Consider the following 20,925-nt stretch of genomic DNA (forward strand, 5'->3'; position numbering starts at 1 on the left):
TGTTATTAGCATAGCAGAGCCAGCAAACAGAGAGGTTCTCAGGAAGAAGGAAGAGGATTTAAGTTTAAAATCAAATGTGTTTTTACATCTTCTGAGGATGCCTTCTGATGTCCTGAGCCACCTTGTAGCAAAATGGGTTTTAGGCAATTTCTTGGATGGGTTTAGTTCTGTCTAGAAAGTACCTACTATGTGCTGAGCCCCGAGCCAGGGACACTGGGAAGTACAAAAATATACAAAGCAAGATCGTGCCAGGGATGGCTGGGGCGAGGACGCTGACGCTCCGCCCCTTCCCCGGTTCCTGCTACACCTCCCTCACCTCCTGTCCAGAGTGCCCCAGCCTGGAGTTCATTCTCGTGAACACAAGGAGAAGGCTCCATGGAGGGTCTAGGTCCGGGCAGCTGAAGAGTGTGGTAGGTGACGGTCGTCAGCACAAGGGTCATTTTGTCGCTGGGAAGGGACGGCCCTCGCCCGCGGTGATGGTGGTTAGTAAGATGAACAAAGATGAGCAGATCAGAGCAGCGATTAACCAAAAGTTGATAGAAACTGGAGAAAGAGAACGCCTCAAAGAGTTGCTGAGAGCTAAATTAATTGAATGTGGCTGGAAGGATCAGTTGAAGGCACACTGTAAAGAGGTAATTAAAGGAAAAGGACTAGAACACGTTAATGTTGATGACTTGGTGGCTGAAATCACACCAAAGGCCAGAGCCCTGGTACCTGACAGTGTAAAGAAGGAGCTCCTACAAAGAATAAGAACATTCCTTGCTCAGCATGCCAGACTTTAAGATTGAATTAGAGGGCTTCCCTTCCCTTCCCTGGTGGTGCAGTGGTTGAGAATCTGCCTGCCAATGCAGGGGACACGGGTTCGATCCCTGGTCCGGGAAGATCCCACATGCCGCAGAGCAACTAAGCCCGTGTGCCACAACTACTGTGCCTGAGCTCTAGAGCCCACGAGCCACAACTACTGAAGCCTGCGCGCCTAGAGCCCTTGCTCCTCAACGAGAGAAGCCACCGCAATGAGAAGCCCGTGCACCGCAACGAAGAGTAGCCCCTGCTTGCTGCAACTAGAGAGAGCCCACGCGCAGCAGCAAAGACCCAACGCAGCCAAAAATAAATAAATTAATTTAAAAAAAAGATTGAATTAGATTGTGTTGTTTTGTGGTTTTATTTCTGAAAGTAAAACTATCCAGTCCCGTGACAGGGTTCCTCCCTGCCTCCTCCACCCTGCCTTGGACCAGCATGCCTCTGTTTTCACTCACCTGCCATACCTTTGCTCCTGCTATTCCCTTTGCCTGGGACACTTTCCCCCAGATCAAGGCTTCCCTCATTCCTTTACTGCCTCTAGGTCCTTGATCAAACATCACTGGAACCCTCCCTAACGCACCTCTGTGGAATGGCTCCTGTCCCCACTCCTTATCCTGTTCTATTTTTCTCCATAGCAACCATTACCACCTGACATAGGTTTGTTTATTTTTTTCTTACCTATTTCCCTCATTAGAATTTAAGCACTATGCATGGGAGTTTTATCCCCACTTTTAGAACAGGTTCTCAATAAAAATGTGTTAAATGTTGAATAAAATAATTCACTTAACAAAGGCTTTTTTTTTTTTTTTTTTTTTTTTTTTTTGCGGTACGTGGGCCTCTCACTGTTGTGGCCTCTCCTGTTGCGGAGCACAGGCTCCGGATGCGCAGGCTCAGCGGCCATGGCTCACAGGCCCAGCTGCTCTGCGGCATCTGGGATCTTCCCGGACCGGGGCACGAACCCGTGTCCCCTGCATCGGCAGGTGGACTCTCAACCACTGCGCCACCAGGGAAACCCAACAAAGGCTTTCTGAACATCTGGCATGGGCTGGGCATCGTGGTAGATGCTGAGAATACAGTAGTGAATAAGATGATCGTGGTCTCCTCCTGGAGCTTACAGCCCAGCGGGAAAGACAGGGTTAATTCCATAGGCACACAGGTAAACGCGTTCTGACAAACTGTGCCAAGTATAGGATGATCCCATGGGGGAAGGGGTAGTAGTCAGGGAGGCCTTCTCTGTGGAGGCGACGTTTGAATTCTAAAGGCTATGTGAGAGTGAACCACCAAAGGGAGAATGTTCCAGGCTGGGAAGGGAAGTCTCTGCAGCAGAGAGGAGCCTGCCAGGTGGAGTTATTGATAGCTAGTCCTCGTGGCAGGAGCAGAATGCCCAGCCGTTCAGGAGATGTCTCTTGCCATGGTATCAGAGAATCCCTGGAGCAGAAAACAAGAGCTCTTTCCCACAGCTGAGGGGAGGTACTGTGGGGTAATACTTCAGCAAGCGAGGCAATGGCTGGAGTCAAAATGGGCTGACCACTTTCACACCCGTCATGATGCCTCTTATAGAAGGAAGAAAAAGAAAATAACGTGTTGGCAAGCATGCAGAGAAACTGGAACCCTTGGGCACTGTTGGTGGGAATGTAAAACTGTGCAGCCACTATGGAAAACAGTATGGTGATTCCTCAAAAAATTGCACATAGAATTACCATGTGACCCACCAATTCCACCTCTAGATATATACCCAAAAGAATTGAAAGCAGGACTCAAACAGACATTTTTACACCAATGATCATAGCAGCATTATTCACAATAGCTAAAAGACGGAAACAACTCAAGTGTCCACCAACAGCTGAACAGAAAAACAAAATGTGGTATATCCAATCAATGGAATATTATTCAGCCTTGAAAAAATAATACAAAATCTTACACATGCTACAACATGGATGAACCTTGAAGACATTATGCTGTGTGAAGTAAGCAGACACAAAAGGACAAATGTATGAATTCACTCATATGAGGTGCCTATAGTAGTCAAAATCATAAACATGGAAACTAGAACTCTGGTTGCCAGGGTTGACGGAGAAGGGATGGGGAGTTATTGTCTTATGGGTACAGAGTTTTATTTGGGGAAGATGAAAAATTTCTGGTGATGATGATTACACAATATGAATATACTTAATGCCACTAAACTGTACACTTAAAATGGTTAAGATTGGCAAATACTATGTTATGTATATTTACCACAATGAAAAAAAAAGAGAGAGGAAAAAGAACCGGGCTGAGAGCTATGAGGCAGGGCACAAGAGGGGTCCAATACAAGATATCATGAGGCCTCAAAAGGGGCACCAAAAAGGGTGGGGGGCGGGACTTCCCTGGTGACGCAGTGGTTAAGAATCCGCCTGCAGTGACATGGGTTCAATCCCTAGTCGGGGAAGATCCCACATGCTGCGGAGCAGCAAAGCCCGCACGCCACAACTACTGAGCCCACGCACCGCAGCTACTGAAGGCTGCGCACCTAGAGCGCGTGCTCCGCAACGAGAAGCCACTGCAGTGAGAAGCCTGGGCACCACAACGAAGAGTAGCCCCCGCTCCCCGCAACTAAAGAAAGCCCGCGAGCAGCTGCGAAGACCCAACACGGGCAAAAAAAAAAAAAAAAAAAAAAATGGTGGGAGGCATTTAAACTAGCCCAGTGTGTGTATGTGTGTGTTGGGGGGGGATGAAGTGGGAGGTGGTCAGAGAAAGTTGGAGGGGGCCAAGTTTGAGTGGGAGTTAGGCAGTGGGGGGCAGGTGTAGGATGTGTTTCGGACAGAAGGGACGACATTCATTAATTCATTCAGCTGACGCTGGACTATTCAGGGCCTTGGGTGTCATGCTAAGAAGTTTGGTCTTTGTCCTGCCGGCAGGGGCTTTAACCAGGGGGTGACCTATTTCTGCTTCAGAAAGAGCCCTCAGGGGGCCATTGTGGAAGAGCCAAGTGTGGAATGCAGTGAGGGACCCAGCAGCAGCTGCGGTGAGGGGTGCTGGGCCAGTGAGGTGGAGAGAAGCTGATGGATGGGAGTCTCCTGGGCTCCGTAGCTGACAGGATGTGAGGGTGCTGAAAATGACTCCTATGCTTCTGACGTGGGTGACGGGGCTGCCAGTCAGGGAATCCAGGTGGGGGAGCAGGTCTGTGGGTGGGGAGTATGAAGAGGGCAGTCTTGGATGTGATGAGTTTGAAAAGCCCATTGGATGTCCAGATGGAGACATCCAGGAGACAGGTAGGTAATGAGCCTGGAGCCCCGGAGAGCAGCCTGCCCCGAAGATGTAGTTCTGAGAGTCATCAACATCTGGAATTTAGATTCAGGCCTGGAAGAGTAGCTAAGGTGATCCAAGCATAACCTGTCAGGAGGAAGACTGGCGTGGTGCAAACAGTGCAGACCTCGGAGCATCAGCAGTCCCGATGCTCCTGAAACCCGCTCCTACCACAGTTTCAGGAATGCAGCTCTCTCCTGATTTCCTTCCTTCCCCTCTGACTGTTGCTCCTGTTATCCTCTGAAGGATTCTTTTTTCTCCAGCCTCCTCTTAAAATTTTATTAGTCAGGCTATTGCTAATCCAATGTTACATAACAAAGAGCCCCCTTATCTCAGTGGCTTATAATAAAAGCCGTTTATTTCTCACTCACAGGTCCGCAGTCAACTGAATGGCTCTGCTTCAGGGTGCAGTTTGAACCTGCTCCGTGGGTCTCCCCTGCCCGGACCCAGGCTGAGGGACAGAGGCTGCCTGGCATGTTTTTTTTGGAGTGGGTGAAAAGAGCACCAGGGGCCAAGCCAACCCATGCAAGCATCACATCTCCTCCCAAGTCACATGGCCAACCCCAGCCTCAGTAGGGAAGGGAAGAGTATGCCTCCCACAGAAAGGGAGTGGATGTTTGCTAAACAGAAACACTCTACTGCAAATGAGCATCTCTCAGGCTCTGTCCTTGACCTCTTTCTCGCTGGGCAAGTTCAGCCATGCACATGGCATGGACCACACCTGACCTCCATGACGATGACTCTTGAACCTGGCCCAGAGCTTTTTCTCAGCACCATGTCTGTGTAGTTACAAGGCATTCCCACCTGGATGTTCCTCAGGTGCCTCAAAATCCAAGTATCCAGAACTGCACTCCTTCTTTCTCCCTATCTGATTCCTGTTCAGCGCCGATTTCTGTACACCACACCAGCACCTAGCCAGTTACCTGGGCCAGAAACCTGAGTGGATCTCTGCTCCTTTTCTTCCTCACCCCCAGCCAATACCAGGGTTGGTCAGCTGTATCTAATAAGCACCCCATGTTCTGTCCACTCCCCCCAGCCCCTCCCTGCACTGTCATCACTGCAGTCCAGCCCTGGATTACAGCCCCCAGTGGATCTCCCTGCCTTCAGACTCTCCCCCAACCATCCGCCCTCTCCTTGACAGCCAGACAGATGCGTTTAAGGCACAGATGTGGCCATGGCACGCTCCTGCTTAAAACTCCTCAGTGCTTAAAACTCTTTCTCTTAAAACTCTTCATCTCATGCAGGATGAAGTCCAAGGTCCTCAGTAAAAAAGTTCAAGGTCCTAGGGCTTCCCTGGTGGCGCAGTGGTTGAGAGTCCGTCTGCCGATGCAGGGGACACGGGTTCGTGCCCCGGTCTGGAAAGATCCCACATGCCATGGAGCAGCTGGGCCCGTGAGCCATGGCCGCTGAGCCTGCGCGTCCGGAGCCTGTGCTCCGCAACGGGAGAGGCCACAACAGTGAGAGGCCTGCGTACCGCAAAAAAAAAAAAAAAAAAAAAAAGTTCAAGGTCCTTCACCATCTGGCTCCTGTCTCGCTCTGCAGCCCGTCGCTTACCAGTGTCCTGGGCACCAGGGGTAGACGTGATCCCCGGGACTTTGCAGCCTATGGGGGCAACAGACAACTCCACTGGTACTTATGATACAACATGACAAGTGTCATGATGGAGGATACAGGCATTTTACATATTGCAGTGGAGCTCAGCTGGTCTGGGGGGTCAGGGACAGTGGCCTGGAGGAGGTGGCCTTCCTTGGACCCCAATGGGAGTGGACAAGTGCTCTCAGGGAGAAGCTGGAGATGGAGCTCTGAGGAGCACCAGCAGGTCTGATGAAAGAGGAGCTGGTGAAGGAGGCTGAGGAGGCCTGTCCAGAGGGGCCAGTGGGGAAGAAGCCTGGGGAGGGGTGCCAGGGAAGACAGTGCTGCAGGGAGGATGTTGAATGCCTGACAGTGGTTGAGTAGCAGAGTGCATGAACATGGCTTTCAGACAGCGCTCTGTAGAGGGCATGGTGGGCTGGTGAGAGCAGTTTTAGGGGAGCGATGGGGGCAGAAGCCAGATCATGGCGATGGACATGTGGGAGCGGAGACAATCAGTGCAGACTGCTCCTTCAAGAAGTTTGGTTGTGAGGGGGTAAGAGACAGACCAGCACCTCGGGGTAAGGAGCTTTGCTGTGTTTGGGTTGAAGACAGGAGAGACTAGACCTGTGTAAATGCTGATTGGAAGGATGGAGTAGAGAGGGAGAGGCCAGAGGTCCTGAGTGGAGGTCCAGGATGACGTTAGAGCAAAGTCCCTAAGAAGATGGTACGGTAGCAGCCAACACAGATGGGAACCTCTCTGGGAATGAGATGAGGAGACTGGGACTGGGCCCTCGAGGTACTTACCGTCTAGTGGAGGGGGCTTTGCAGAGGAGCTAAGCTTGGAGCTGGGGCTTTGAAGGTTGAGTAGGAGTTTGCTAGGCAGCCCAGCAGTGGTAAAGGGATTCCAGGCAAGGGAGCAGCATGATGCCTAGGACAGCTAACAGGTCAGAGTGCCACAGTTGGTTCGGGAGTTTGAGGGGGTGGCATGGTGCAAGGAAGGGGCACCGGGGAGCTTCGGCACCTTCTGCATTGACTTTGTGAGAGCCTTTGTGAGAACTTGGGACCCAGCATAGGCACCCGTGGACCCTGAAGGGAGCCAAGGACTGTGTCCTGTTCACCTCTGTGCTGCCCAGGACCTAGCTTACATGTGTGTTGAGTGAACGAAGGATCTGTGCTCAGACAGAATACGTCCATCCTGAGGGTGAGTGTTGTGTAGACCAGAGGCTTTCCTCATCCGAGTCATTCATGGCTCTGGGCCGGGGCACCCAGTGAGCGTTCAGTCAATGTCCAATGTCCCTGGGAGGCATCCCTCCCGTGGGGTCAGCCCCTGGGGCGCTGAGGACTCCAGAGCCCACAGATGAAGGAGGGTGTGGTGGCTGCCCTCTTCCCCAGCTATCTGGGACACTCAGAGCAGAGCTCTCCAGCTCATTCTCCCATTCTGAGCTCCGTTTCCACGGAAACAGACATCAGCAACTGTCAAAGTCCCGGCTTTCAAACGCGGGTCTCTTCCAAAACTTACTCTCACATGATTCATAGACTCCACGGTGGTAGCAGCCCACCCTCCACCGCTCTGTGAGGAGGAGAGCCAGGCATCACAGGCAGAGCCAGACTCAAAAACGGAGCCCTGGCTCCCAGGTCAGCACTCTGTCATTTGTCTGGCACTGCCCCCAACCCAGGAAGCCCAGCAGCCCTCCTGCCTCTTTAGCCTGGGCCTCAGTTCACCCATCCATCCGTATAATGAGAAGATAGTACCTGAAGTTCACACGTGCTTGTTGGGCATCTCAGGGTCACACTTGGGATCCTGACCCTAGAGCAGCCCACAGTCTCCAAGGCTGATGTCACTGGAACCCAAGATCTGCTTCCTGCTCACTGAGGGCTGGGGACCTGCCCCCAAGCACACTGGGAATGGGGAGGGGGAGCCCAGAGCAGGCTAGCAAGAGAAAGGCTTCTCGGCACTGTCCACTGGGCTGTGCCCTCTCCACCCTTGGAATGCTGTGCGTCCACCCGCACTCCCAGCCTACACCTTCACGTCCCTCTGCTCTGTCTCTGTCCTGCGCTCCACTGCTCTCTCCATCTCTGCACTCCTATCCTCTGTGCCTCTTCGGTCTCTGGGTCTCTCCATACAGTTGCCTCTTGGTCTTTCTGTGGGCTTCTCTGGGTTTTTACCTGTCTCTCTGGGTTTCTCTATTCCTCCCACTAGAGAGACCCACGAGGACAGGGTTTTTTGTTTTGTCCATTGTTGCATCCACAATGCCTAAGGCAGCACCTGGCACGTAGTAGGTGCTCAGCAAACATTTGTCAAATGAATTATCTTTTTATATGTCTTCTTTTTTTTCCTCTCTCTCTCTCTCCCTTGCTGCTTATCTTTTCCTCCTCTCTCTGTCCTCTCTTGGCCCAGCTACTGTTGTGTTTCTTTTAACTTCTGCTTCTCTCTCTCTTTTTCTGTCTTTGTCTATCTCTTTTGCTCAGTCTCTCTCATTCTCTCTCTCCCTCTCTCCCTGTTCTGCCTCACAGCTGCTGCCGGCCTCCCTCTCCCTCCCTCTCTCTCTTTCTCTCTCTCTCTCTCTCTCTCTCTCACACACACACACACACACACACACACACACACACACAAACCATCTGTGGCATTCTTTCCTGTAAATGTTTCCTAGGTTGATGTGGGTTTAGGAAGTCTAACTTTAAGCCTTCAGCTTCAACCCTCAGATAGCTGCCTACACACATTCCCCCCACCCCCAATTACCATTATAAACAGGACTAGGCACTGGGGCAGCTGACAGCAAAACTGGGAAGTCAGCAATTTGTTTCTAATGCCTTCAGCTGGCTCCTGAGTCACTGTCTTCCTCTGCCCAGTGCCCCTCCTGACCAGTGAGACCCTCCCAGGGCCAAAAGACTGCCCCTCCCAGTAACCTGCTGTACGGAAAGGTTCTGAGGCAGCCACTCACTGCCCTGTGTGACCCTAGTCACCATCAGCCTTCTTCAGAGGCCTGTCTAAAAGTTTCTTCTTGGGGCCCTGGGGGAAGACAACGGTTTTGCCCCAGGAAGAGGTGTTTTAGGCCCCTAGAAGCATGAGGAGACAGTATGTGGTGGGTTCAGAGAAAGAGGCTGTATACCCATAGGTAACCAGCCTTGTAGACAGCCCCTACTTGAGAGATAGTGGGATGTGATGGAGGAACACCACGTGGAGTCCCGCAATAGATCTGGTTCAACCTCAGCTCCACCCCTTCTTCTCTGTGTGGCCTTGGGCAAACTACTTGACCTCTCTGAGTCTCTGTTTCCTCATTTGGAGAATGGGGGTCAGGATACCATCCTTTTGGGGTGAGATTTAGAGAAAAGTATATAAAGCACTTCACATATAGTACATGCTCAGTGAATACCATTTCCACTTCTCTCTTAGGACACAGGATATGCCAAAAAAAAAAAATGGAGTAAAGATATATGAAATATGTGCTGTGCTGGGAGTAAAGGCCGGTCTTATGTGGTTAAGAGCTCTAACTTTGGGGTCAGAGAGGCCTAAGTGTGAGGCCTCGTTCTGCCCCTTACTGCTGTGTCATTGACCTTCTGTAAGCCTGGGGTTCTTCGTCTGTCAAATAGAAGTTGTCACACCAACTCTTTAGGTTTGTTGGAGGATTAAATGAGATAATAGCTATAAGTGCTTAGCCAAGTACCTGGCCTGCTGTGTGATCAGGAACTATTAGATGATATTAGTTTTCTACATGTTAGCTCATTGACTGTCACAGCTGTTCTAAAAGTGGGTGTTATTTCACCCATTTCCAGGGAAGGAAGCTGGCTTTGGAGAGAAGGAATGATTTACCAGGTGACCCAGCGGGCAGGAGGCAGGGTGAGGACTGGATCCTGGGTATCCTGACTCCAGCCATTTTCTTGGCATCATCACCCAAAATTTAGAAGTTGAGCCCTAGCCCATAAGTCTTCCCTGAACAAGCTCAGGTGCTCACTCTTGCTAGGCAACGATGTGATTGCAAGAGGAAGCAAGTTATAGGAGCAAAACCCCTGCTCTGGGAGGCTAAATACCCAGGCTCATCCAGGACACCCCAAGCTCTCGAACTTGACATAGAACCACAAATAGTGGGAGAGTGGTGGGGAGAGCCAGGAGCCAGGAGCAATGGAACATGTGAAGTCCTTTAGCAAAAGAGTGTCTTCTGATGCGAGTTCCAGGGAAGTGTTATTCATGAATGTGGTTCATCTTGTATAGTGACATGGAAACAAGAATAGTAGGTGTGGCACCCCACTGGCACTCCGAGGCCTCCTACGGAGGGAGGGAAGAAACGGAGGCGTTTGCTTACAAGAATTATCCTGGGAGACAGTGAAAGGGTGTCATGGCAGAAAACAAGGCCAGGCACACCTGGAGCCTACAGACTCCAGGACGGAGCCCCCCAAATGCCTTGGGGCTGGGTTCAAACCCAATGGATAGCCTGGATGGGAGGACCCAGCTCAGTCACAACATCTGGGCCACATATGCCCCATTCTATTCTCTACATAGGTCAATTCCGAGAGCAGCACGGGACTGCTAAGTGAGCCATCTGCGGGTGAATGGAGGGTTCCTTCTGGAAAGAGAGTGGGAATAGAGATTACCAGCAGTGACTTTAGCGATGGAAGTGCCTGATAACACTAATCACTCCATTTAAAAAAATTTTTTTCAGCTTGTCAGAGCTGTGAGTCACCCTCTAAGTGAAGGGATTCCCACGCCTAGGTGCTAGTTGGCTGGCAGATGCCAAAACAAATCAAAGACCCAGTAGCAAAGTGCTTGGCTAGGTTTGAGCAAGGTGCTGGGGCGGTGTTGTAGGTGAGGCACTGTTACTTCTTGGGAAAGAACTGTCTTCAGAGCAGCAAGTTTCTCTACTAGGCATTTATTTATCCTCTGCTACTTTGCAAACATGATTCCAGTTCAAAAAGCTTGCAACAAAGGGATTGTGTTTGAGGTTAATTCAAGAGAGAAAAGAAAGCAGGACCAGGGAAATAAAAAGAGAATAAAAATGAATGATACAGGGCTTCCCTGGTGGCGCAGTGGTTGAGAGTCCGCCTGCCGATGCAGGGGACACGGGTTCGTGCCCCGGTCCGGGAAGATCCCACACGCCGCGGAGCAGCTGGGCCCGTGAGCCATGGCCGCTGAGCCTGCGCATCCGGAGCCTGTGCTCCCCAATGGGAGAGGCCACAACAGTGAGAGGCCCGCATACCGCAAAATAAATAAATAAATAAATAAATAAATAATAAAAAAAAGAATGATACATCTGCTGGGACTGAGTACCAGATAAAGCTATAAGCTCCTCACTGGCCAAGGCAAAAAGGGAAACATCACTTATGGAGCTCTTGACACAAAGGGGATAGAAACTACATTTGTTGAGTACAATCTGGTATTTTTAACATATACAGTATTATTTCCTCACCAATACCCTTGCCAATAAGCCATTGTTATTCCCATTTTCTGGGAAGGAGAATGAATCTCAGATGTTGCAGTGGATACTGTGATGGTGCGTCACTGAGATGTCCTCTCCAGGACCAATGCACTCATCCCTCAGCTTCTGGGAATTTTGGCTGCCAACAGCTCACAACAGCATGCCTCCCTGGGAACTGACTTTGGCTGCAGGGAACTACTTCACCCAAAGTGACACCCTCCCCCCTTCCCCTTCAAGTAGAACTTCTTAGTCCTGCTCTTAGGGTCTAGAGGTCCCAAATGGGGTCACATTTCCATCGGGGACACAGGAAGTGTTACAATGAACTTCAAATATGGCTGCTGCCTGATTATTCTGAACTCCTTGACCTAAAGATCATCAGCAAGGAGAGGAATCCCCATCCTGGCAGAGGTGGTTGACCCTGGTCATCAGGAGGAGGTATGGCTAAACAGTAGGAGCAGAGGAGAATCTGTGTCACGCTCAGGGGATCCACAGGGGCGTCCTGTGTGCTACATGCCTGGCTTTCATGGTAACATGAACAAGCCAGGCAGAGTGTGGTAAGGTGGGGTTCAGACCCTTTATGGTTGAGGGTCTGGGTCTCCACCAGGAAAGTTGCCTAAACCAGAAGAGATATTAGCGGGTGAGGAGAATCCAGATCATGTGGTAGAATAGTGATTGTTAGTATCAGTTGTAGTCTTGAGATTAACTTCCACAGCTGGTGCTGTAGTTCACCCTACTAACCCTTCTCTTTCAAGTTTCCCAGGAAACAAACCCAGCTGGAATCTTGGAGAAGTGATTCCCAAATGGGTCAAACTTCACGGAAGCAAATGGATCAGGACAGTGCAAGGGGACACTCTGTAGTGGATACTCTGGTCCCCACCTAGATCTCTTCTTTAAAGCTGACCCACCCATCCTAAGCTGCTTGAAATATTGCTGCAGGGGTCCTCACCTAATGGTCTGCCCCCTCCCAGGGGTGGCTAATGTGGAGCTGCCGTGCCCAGCTACCTCGCTTCAATTTGGGACACCTCTGAAGGGCCATCTCAGCTCGAGGGCTTTCTGTAGGATCAGCTGAGGCCTCGATTACAGCCACATTGCAAGTCAGCTTATACCTGTGACCAATCCTGCCTTCCTACCTTCCTTACAGGCATATCTTCTAAGAGCACTTTCTAATAAACCTTGAGCTACAACTCTCAAAGTCAGGGTCAGTCAGTTTCCAGAGAACCCAATCAAAAGCATTTTGGTGTAGTTGCTCAAGATATCAACCCAGATATACATATGCCCCCCTGTGTCATGGAGGCACTTTCTCAAAGGAAGCAAAAGTGTTCTTCCATTGAGTTGTAAAATTTTATTAAGTATTTAATAAAGAATCAAAAGTTTTAAAATGTGTATGCTCTTTAGAAGAGGAATTTCCAGTTTTCTGAGTACTATTGTTATATAACCAACAACCTTAAACTTAGTGGTGTAAACAACAGCTGTTTTATCATAGTCAGGGATTCTGTGGACCTTGGGCAGGGCACAGTAAGGATGGCCATCCTCTGTTCCATGGTGTCTGGGGACTCAGCTAGCAAGACTCCAACAACTGGGGCTAGAATATTCCAGAGGCTTCTTCTCTCACACATCTGGTGCCTAGGCTAGGATGACTCAAAAGTTAGGTTTGGCTAGGATTGTTGTGGCCTCTCTGTGTGACTTGGACATTTCACCATATGTCACCTGGGTTTCAAACGGGAGAGTCTTGAGAGGGTTCTTTCCAAAATTCCGAGGTGGAAGCTGCATGAATCTTTTTTTTTTTTTTTGGCTGCCTTGGGTCTTTGTTGTTGCGCGCGGGCTTGTGTTGCGCACGGGCTTTCTCTAGTTGCGGTGAGCAGGGGCTACTCTTCGTTGCGTTGCATGGGCTTCTCATTGCGATGGCTTCTCTTGTTGCAGAGTACGGGCTCTAGGCGCGTGGGCTCAGTAGTTGTGGCACGCAGGCTCTAGAGCGCAGGCTCAGTAGTTGTGGCGCACGGGCTTATTTGCTCTGCGGCATGTGGGATCTTCCCGGACCAGGGCTCTAACCCGTGTCCCCCGCATTGGCCAGCGGATGCTTAACCACTGCGCCACCAGGGAAGCCCAGCTGCATGAATCTTTATGACCTGGCCTCAGAAGTCAAATAGCATCACTTTTGCTGTATTTTAGTGGTTAAAGCTGCACAAGTTCTCCCAGATTTCAGGTGGGAGAACTTGATAGGAGGAGTATCAAAGAATTTGCAACCATTTGTTTTTTTAGACCACACACCACTTGTGGGGATTTATCATAGGGAACTATGGGATTTATCTTAGTGGCTAAGATTTATGTGAAAGGAAGTTTACCGCAACATTGTTTCTAATGCAGAAAAACTGGAAGCAATCTAAATGACCAAAGACTCACAGGGGTTGGTTAAATAATTTGTGGTACAGTGTGTCAATACTATGAAATATATGTAGCTATTTTAAAACAATATAATAGGATGGAAAGATTTTTATAATGTATTGTTAAATGGAAAAATTTGGTTGTAGAGAGAGTATATGGTAAAATACATTTTCATTTAAAGAATAGAGTTTTTGGGAGTTCCCTGGCGGTCCAGTGGTTAGGACTCTGTGCTGTCACTGCCGTGGGCCTGGGTTCAATCCCTGGTCGGGGAACTAAGATCCCGCAAGCCGGATGGTATGGCCAATAAAAGAATAGAGTGTTTTAAATTACAGAAATATTCAACAAATTAATTGAGGTTTTCCTATGCCAGCCCTGAGCTAGGCACTGGGGATACAGAGTAAATAAGAACTCGCTTCTTGCTGTGAAAGAGCTTACAGTCTGAGGGTGAGGATGGTAGCAGTGGTGGTGGTGATGGTGACAGACACATAAGAGGAAGAATGTTTCTATTTGGTGACTTTCCAGAGGAGATAACACTTGAGTTGAGTTTTGAAATAAATTGGCCAGACACATTAATTGGGAAGGTGTTGTAGTCATGGAGGTTGACCCCCACCCCTGTCTCTTCCACTAATTATAACCTCATTTCTGTTGCTGGTGATTGGTTTAGAAATGGGCGTGTTTCCAATCCTGAACAATGTGAGGTGAGGGGGAGTCTGCTAGGGGGCTCCTAAGAAGAGTTTCCAACTGCCTAATAAAGAGACACTGGGCATGGTCTCTTTCTTCCTGTCAATGTTGTCATGTCTAGGAGTGAAGTATGAATCTACTGCCATCTTCTTCCAACCTGGAGAGGATTCTATTTTAGAATGAATCTACTCCCAAGGGTGGCAGAGAAATGAGGCCGAAAGAGCTGACTCTTGCACATTTTTGAGCTGCTAATTGTATAGTGCCTAGGACCCACCTTGCCTCCATGGCAAGTGAGAGTGGCATTTCCTGATTGTTTAAGCCAGTTTGAGTCAAGGTGTTCTGTTACTCGCAGCTGAAAGAATCCTCACTCTTGCAGAGGAGCATTCTAGGCACCAGGACTAGATGAGAGAGAATCGCTTGTAGTTCAGTGTGGCTGCAGGGGAAGCTGTATGGGAAGGAGGGATGGCAAGGGCTGACAACGGAGAGGCCAGTAGGGCCAGGTCATGACAAGATTGTGCCATGAGGTTTCCAAGACTTCATCCTGAGGGCAGTGGGGAGCTGGCCAAGAGTTTTTAGCAGTAAAGTGATGTGTTCAAATCTGTATCGTAGGAAAATCACTCTAATAGGTAAGAACAATTTGCAGGAGGGAGAGAGATAGAAAGAGAGAGAGAGAGTGTGTGTGTGTGTGTTAGGGTAGGGAGATCAGTTGGAAGTCTTATGCAGATGGGAAGAGGTGATTGGGCAATGACAGTGAGATAGTTGGAGAGCAGGAGAAAGTCAAGACACAGTAAGGAGGCAGAGTTGGATACCAGGCTGGGTGATGAACTGGCTGTGGTGGACAAGAGAGGGGATGAAGCAACCTCCCAGGGCTCAGGCTTGGGCATCTGGGAGGATGGTGATACCATGTACTGAGAAGGTAATGCCAGAAGAAGGTTTGTGTGGGTGTTTCCAAGATTTGTTAAGAGCTCGGTTTAGACATAGTACGTACATGGTGCCTCAAGATACTAGTAGTGTAGGCAAGCTTACGAAAGGTCATCTCTCGCCTTTCTTCTGATAACCATCTTGATTGGCTTTGGGAAACTATCCCTCCACCACTGGATAGAGTCTTGGGGGGGGCTGCCATCATTCTGATCAAAGGATGGACCATGATCTAAGCCTGGACAATTAAATGCTTGCTTTGGAATCTGAACCTTGACCTGTCTCAAGCAAAGTAATCAATCATCCATCCCCCAATATGAAGTTTTGTCATAGTCTGGGCTCCCCTGAACTTAGAGCCTGAGCAGGGCTTTTGTGCAGGAAGTATATTTGGGAAGTGATTCCAAGGAGCAGGAGAGAGGAACTGGGGAGAGAAATCTAACCCAAAGGTTATCACGTTGGATGCTCCAGTCCACTGGAACCTTCTGAGGAGTGGAATGTGAGTCTCAGAACAGCCTACAAGGTGGGTAAAGGGAAACACCAGTGTCCATTGACTCCTGACCCTACTGGGTAAAGATGTTCACCCCTGCATCCCTGGGTGGCCCCTGAGTGCATGCCCAGCAAGTTCCCACGGGCACCACAAGTGGCAGCCTGAGAGAAGCTTGGGGCAGGAAGTGAGAGGCTTTGGTGCATCTCATTTTGAGATGAAGCACTGTCAGTGCAAATTGGGTCAAAACGCTTGCAGAGAAGACCACAGTGGCAGTAGAAGGGAACCTGAGAGGATGTGAGCCAGGCAGAGAGATGTCTGATACACACCTCGGAAGGCTGTCTGCTGGCTCCTGCTGCCGGGACCTCCAGAACTATACCCACGGTGTCCTCTCCAAGGCCTGATGGTCCACCTGCGTGCCACATCATAGCCTACCAGTGGACTCCTTTCAGGCTCACGTTTGTCTATTTCTGTTGCTTAAGATTTAAAAAAATGCTAATGGTTGCAACATGTGACATCACAGAGAGCAAACTCAAATACTGTCACAGAGCAAATAACAAAACATTTTCCTGTGGTGTTTCTTGAAATGTCCCTTGGTAAAGTTGGAGGGCTGAGGCATGTCTTCTGAGGGTGCTCCCCCCATTTATTGTCCTCCCTGAATCCAAGAGAGCACTTGGACTCCTAAAGGGAGGGGTTCACACACTCTTGCCTTTCTCACCCATACTCCTGTCTGAGAACAGCAAAGACATACCTATGACTCGTCAACAGCCCTGGCTGGGTGTGCTCCCAGGCTAAAAGAGGGTCCTTAGGGCTTCCCTGGTGGCGCAGTGGTTGAGTGTCCGCCTGCTGATGCAGGGGACGCGGGTTCGTGCCCCGGTCCGGGAAGATCCCACATGCCGCGGAGCGGCTGGGCCCGTGAGCCATGGCCGCTGAGCCTGCACGTCCAGAGCCTGTGCTCCGCAATGGGAGAGGCCACAACAGTGAGAGGCCTGCATACCCATCACCCCCCCCAAAAAAGGAAGAGGGTCCTTAATGTACCACAGGTGAGAGAGAGCCTGCTTAGAACAAGGTGTCAGCCCTGGGTGGGGGGCTTCATGAGTTTACGGGCACAGGATGGAATCACACTGTAATTAAAACATATGAATTTCTCTGTGTGTGTGTGTGTGTGTGTGTGTGCACGTGCTTTGCATATACATTAATCCAGCTTTCTTCAGCAGAGATAGTACTGATGGTCACTGACCAGGTATCACTTTTAGGGAACCATGACGGAAAGGCAGGGAGAGAACCGCAAGTAAAGACTTAAGAGTCTTGGAACAGAGACCCTCCAAGCGGTGTGTTCATTTTTTCAGTCTATAAACGTGAACTAAGCTTAGATATTAGGTACCCGTGTCTAATAAAGCTGACAGACACAAATATAAAGTTTAATAGGAAATTATAAGAGCTAAAATAAAGGGATGTGTAATGTATCACAAGGAAGTGAGTATTTTATTATGGGAAATCTGGAAAGACTGCCCAGAGGAGGAAGTGCTTGGGTGGGTCTTAAAGGATGAGGAGGAGTTTCCAGGCAGATGACGGGGGAACAGGGAATGGGAGACAAGCAATCAGCATAGCAAAATCACAGAGGTGTAAAGCAGCATGGTGAGTAGGGGACATGGTGAAGAGTAATGGTGGGAGTTAGCTAGGAGGGTCGTACTTGATTCTAAAGGAAGAAGGAAGCCACTGAGGATTTAATTTGGAAAATAATATTCCTGTATGCATGTTTTACATACTTTAAATAAAACATATGTGTGATGTAAAAAATAGTTCAAATAGTACAGAAAAAGTGAAAAGTAAAAGTCCTCATTGTCCTTTCCTCCCACCTAAACCCCCTCAGTTAACCGTAACAGCTAATAGGTAGAAGTTTCTTGTATATCCTGCCAAATATTTCTATATACCTCTAAACACAAATTATGTATATATCCTTTCTATTTCTAACAAATGAATTCATGTTATATATACTATTCTGTAGCTTGCTTTCTTCTCTTAGCAATATATCCTAGACATCTTTTCATATTACATATAGGGACATCTCATTCTTTTTAACAGCTTCATAGTATTGCATAGCATAGGAGAACAAATTACCCTCCAAAATTACTATGCCCATTTATATAGTCGCTAAGTATGTATGAACATTCCAGTTAGCTTTCCTCCTTGTCAACATTCTAGCCATCTTTTTCATCTTGACGGATCTGATATCTCATTGGGATCTCATTGACCATCTTGACAATCTGGTATCTCATTGTTTTAATTTGCATTAATTAATTGAATTATAAGTAAGGGGCTCATCTTTCTACTGTGTTTATTAACCATTTGTTTTTGTTTTTATGCAAATAGCTTGTTCATATCCTTTATTTACTTTTATGTCTGTTAGTCATTAAATTATTAAAATTATTTATATTTTAATGAAATTAGACTTTTGTTTATAAATAAGTTATAATAGTGCATATATATATTATATATATATAATGTATATTGTCTTTTGACTTTGTTTACAGAGTTTTTGCCACATGGAAATTTTAATTTTTTTTTTTTTTTTTTTTTTTTGGTGGTACGCGGGCCTCTCATTGTTGTGGCCTCTCCCGTTGCAAAGCACAGGCTCCGAACGTGCAGGCTCAGCGGGCATGGCTCACGGGCCCAGCCGCTCTGCGGCATGTGGGATCTTCCCAGACCGGGGCACGAACCCGTGTCCCCTGCATCGACAGGCGGACTCTCAACCACTGCGCCACCAGGGAAGCCCTAATATTTTTATGTTCTCAAATTTATTATATTTTTCTCTAACAACTTCTAGGTTAGTGTCATGCCTGAAAGTCTTTGCCCTCCCTAGGTTATGAAATAATTCATCTGTGTTTTCCTCTAGCACTTTTTCAATTTCATCATTTATGTTAAAATATTTTTTTTAAATATTTATTTATTTATTTATTTGGTTGCACCAGGTCTTAGTTGTGGCAGGCGGGCTCCTTAGTTGTGGCTTGCAGCCTCCTTAGTTGCAGCTCGCCAGCTCCTTAGTTACAGCACATGGGCTCCTTAGTTGTGGCATGTGAACTCTTAGTTGCGGCATGCATGTGGGATCTAGTTCCCTGACCAGGGATCAAACCCAGGCCCCCTGCATTGGGAGCGTGGAGTCTTATCTACTGCACCACCAGGGAAGTCCCTATGTTAAAATCTTGATTCTATCTGGAATGTAATTTAGATGTGTTCATTCCTGAGCACACACTTTGCTAGCAACTTGCTCTCTTCATGGTCTTGTATATTCCCAACTACTTCTTCCATTTGTTTAATTATGTTTGGATTTTCTTAACCAAGAGAGAGTCTTCTCTTTCCAACCTAGAGGAGAGGCTTGGAGTGAGGACCTGTGACCAAACTGCAGGTGATAAAGACAAAAGTAATAGGAAATTCTGAAGCCTGCTGTCCTGTTGGTATCTGAGACCTTTCACATTCTACACAAGAAGGGTAAGTGCAAAGGTGGACACTTGTTATGTCATGGAAATGGGGGGGGTGGGCAGGTGAGTAAAATAGTGACTCATGCTAGTGAGGATGTGGTGGCCAGGACACGCTCATGGCTGCTGCTGGGACTGTCCCTGGGAACAGCCCTTCTGGAGAGCAGGGTGGCAGACAATTCCTGTTCCTTGACCCAGTAAGTCTGCTTCTGGGGATTAACTTGAACAGATAACCAGAGAAACCAGCTTTCACATACTAGAGAGTTTACCACAACAAAATGAATAAGAAAGAAACATTGAAACAGTTGTAATAGCCAGAGGTTATGGTGAGATAAAAGTAATAATGCTTCAGCCATATCAGAGAATATTTTGCAGTCATTAACAATCATGTTTTAAAGAAACAGTCAATGTCATGGGGAACATTTATAATATAACTTTAAGTGAAAAACATAAAATCTAAACTACTTATATAGTATGAGACAATTTTTTCCTCAAATTATGTGTGTGTGAGGTGTGTGTCTGTGTGTTATGTATCCACCAGTTAGTAGCTCTGAATAAGTGAGCAAGTCACTTATCCTCTCTAAGGGTCAGTTTTATCCTCTGCAAAATGGGGCACTTGTGGTTCTTATCTCATGGGGTTGCTATAGGTATTAAATAATACTGAATAACAACAAAACATGAAAAGTAATTAAAGACTAAAAAGAAATATCTTAAAATGCCAACCATAGCAGAGTTACAGATGCTTTGATTCTTCTTCTTTACAATATTTTGGTATTTTCAAATTTTCTAAAATGGCATAATATAACTTGGAAATAAGGAAATGTGTTTAGGTAAGTGAGTAAACTATTACTGTTGTTCTTTCAACAACAAGCTATATGGCTTGAATGTAAACAATTGAATTTTTTAAACAGAAAATACAGGGAATTCCCTGGCAGTCCAGTGGTTAGGACTCCATGCTTCCACTGCTGGGGTCCCGAGTTCGATCCCTGGTCAGGGAACTAAGATCCCACAACCTGTGCAACATGGCCAAAAAACAAAAACAAAGATAAACAGAAAATACATTCTAATTGTCAAAAAATTAAAGGCATAAAACTGGACAGATATGAAGAAAGTAAATCTTCTGCCCAGCCCTGTCCCACAGGCACCCAGGGACTCTCTGTGGTGACCCCCAGTATCACCAGTTTAATTGCTTTTTCCTAATGTGACTTTTGAGAAATAAAAAGATTCCCACACCTAGTGACTTAATCTGGATTTGACAGCAACCTAACTCGAAGTGGCTTAACCAAAGCAGGGAATTTTTTGGCTCATGTAGCTGAAAAGCCCAGGGGTGGCTCTGGCAGCAGGCTTGGCTGGGTCCAGGCCCTCAAACATCACCATTAGCATGTGTTTCTAACTCTTGGCTTTGCTTCCTTTGGTGTCAGCTTCATTCTCAGACAGGCTCTCCCTAAAAAGCCTCCAGGATGGCCATTGATGGTTCCAGCTTGGTAAGTCCCACAAAACAGCAGCATTCCCTTCTGGTAGCTCTGCCAAGAATCCCAGATTTTCCTCTCATTGGTCTGTTGTGGATCAAGTGACCACCTCAGGCCCCCAACCCTGTGCTCAAAGGCCACAGAATGCTCTGATCAGCCAGGCAGCGTGAGGTCAGCCTCATCAAAACCAAGAGGAAGGTGGAGCGAGTTCCTCCAAAAGGAAAAGCAGGCTTTGCCACCAAAGAAGGGGAATGAAAGCTGAATGGGCAGAGTAAGATATGTGGCCACCACCCTGCCCTAGTGTTTCTAGAAGAATAGTCCATTTGCTAAGCAAGTTATCCTCTCCTTTTCAGAGATCCATGTAAAAAGGGAGGTTTCTGCATTCCTGCTAGTGGCTTCACATGTGCATGGTGTAACCATCCCTGGGAGGCCTGGGTGTTGCTAAG

General features: G+C 47.9%; 1 protein-coding gene across 1 annotated transcript; it reads left to right on the forward strand.

The window, feature by feature from the left end:
* Positions 1-476: 476 nt before the first annotated feature.
* On the forward strand, positions 477-782 carry LOC307049269 (transcription and mRNA export factor ENY2-like; the record flags this gene model as incomplete). The annotated part of the gene is made up of 1 exon (XM_079698723.1): positions 477-782. The coding sequence occupies one exon, from the start codon at positions 477-479 to the stop codon at positions 780-782; it is 306 nt and encodes a 101-aa protein (XP_079554849.1).
* Positions 783-20,925: the final 20,143 nt, after the last annotated feature.

This window comes from Hyperoodon ampullatus, assembly GCF_949752795.1.
Source record: "Hyperoodon ampullatus genome assembly, chromosome: 2".
Classification (NCBI taxonomy): Eukaryota; Metazoa; Chordata; class Mammalia; order Artiodactyla; family Ziphiidae; genus Hyperoodon; species Hyperoodon ampullatus.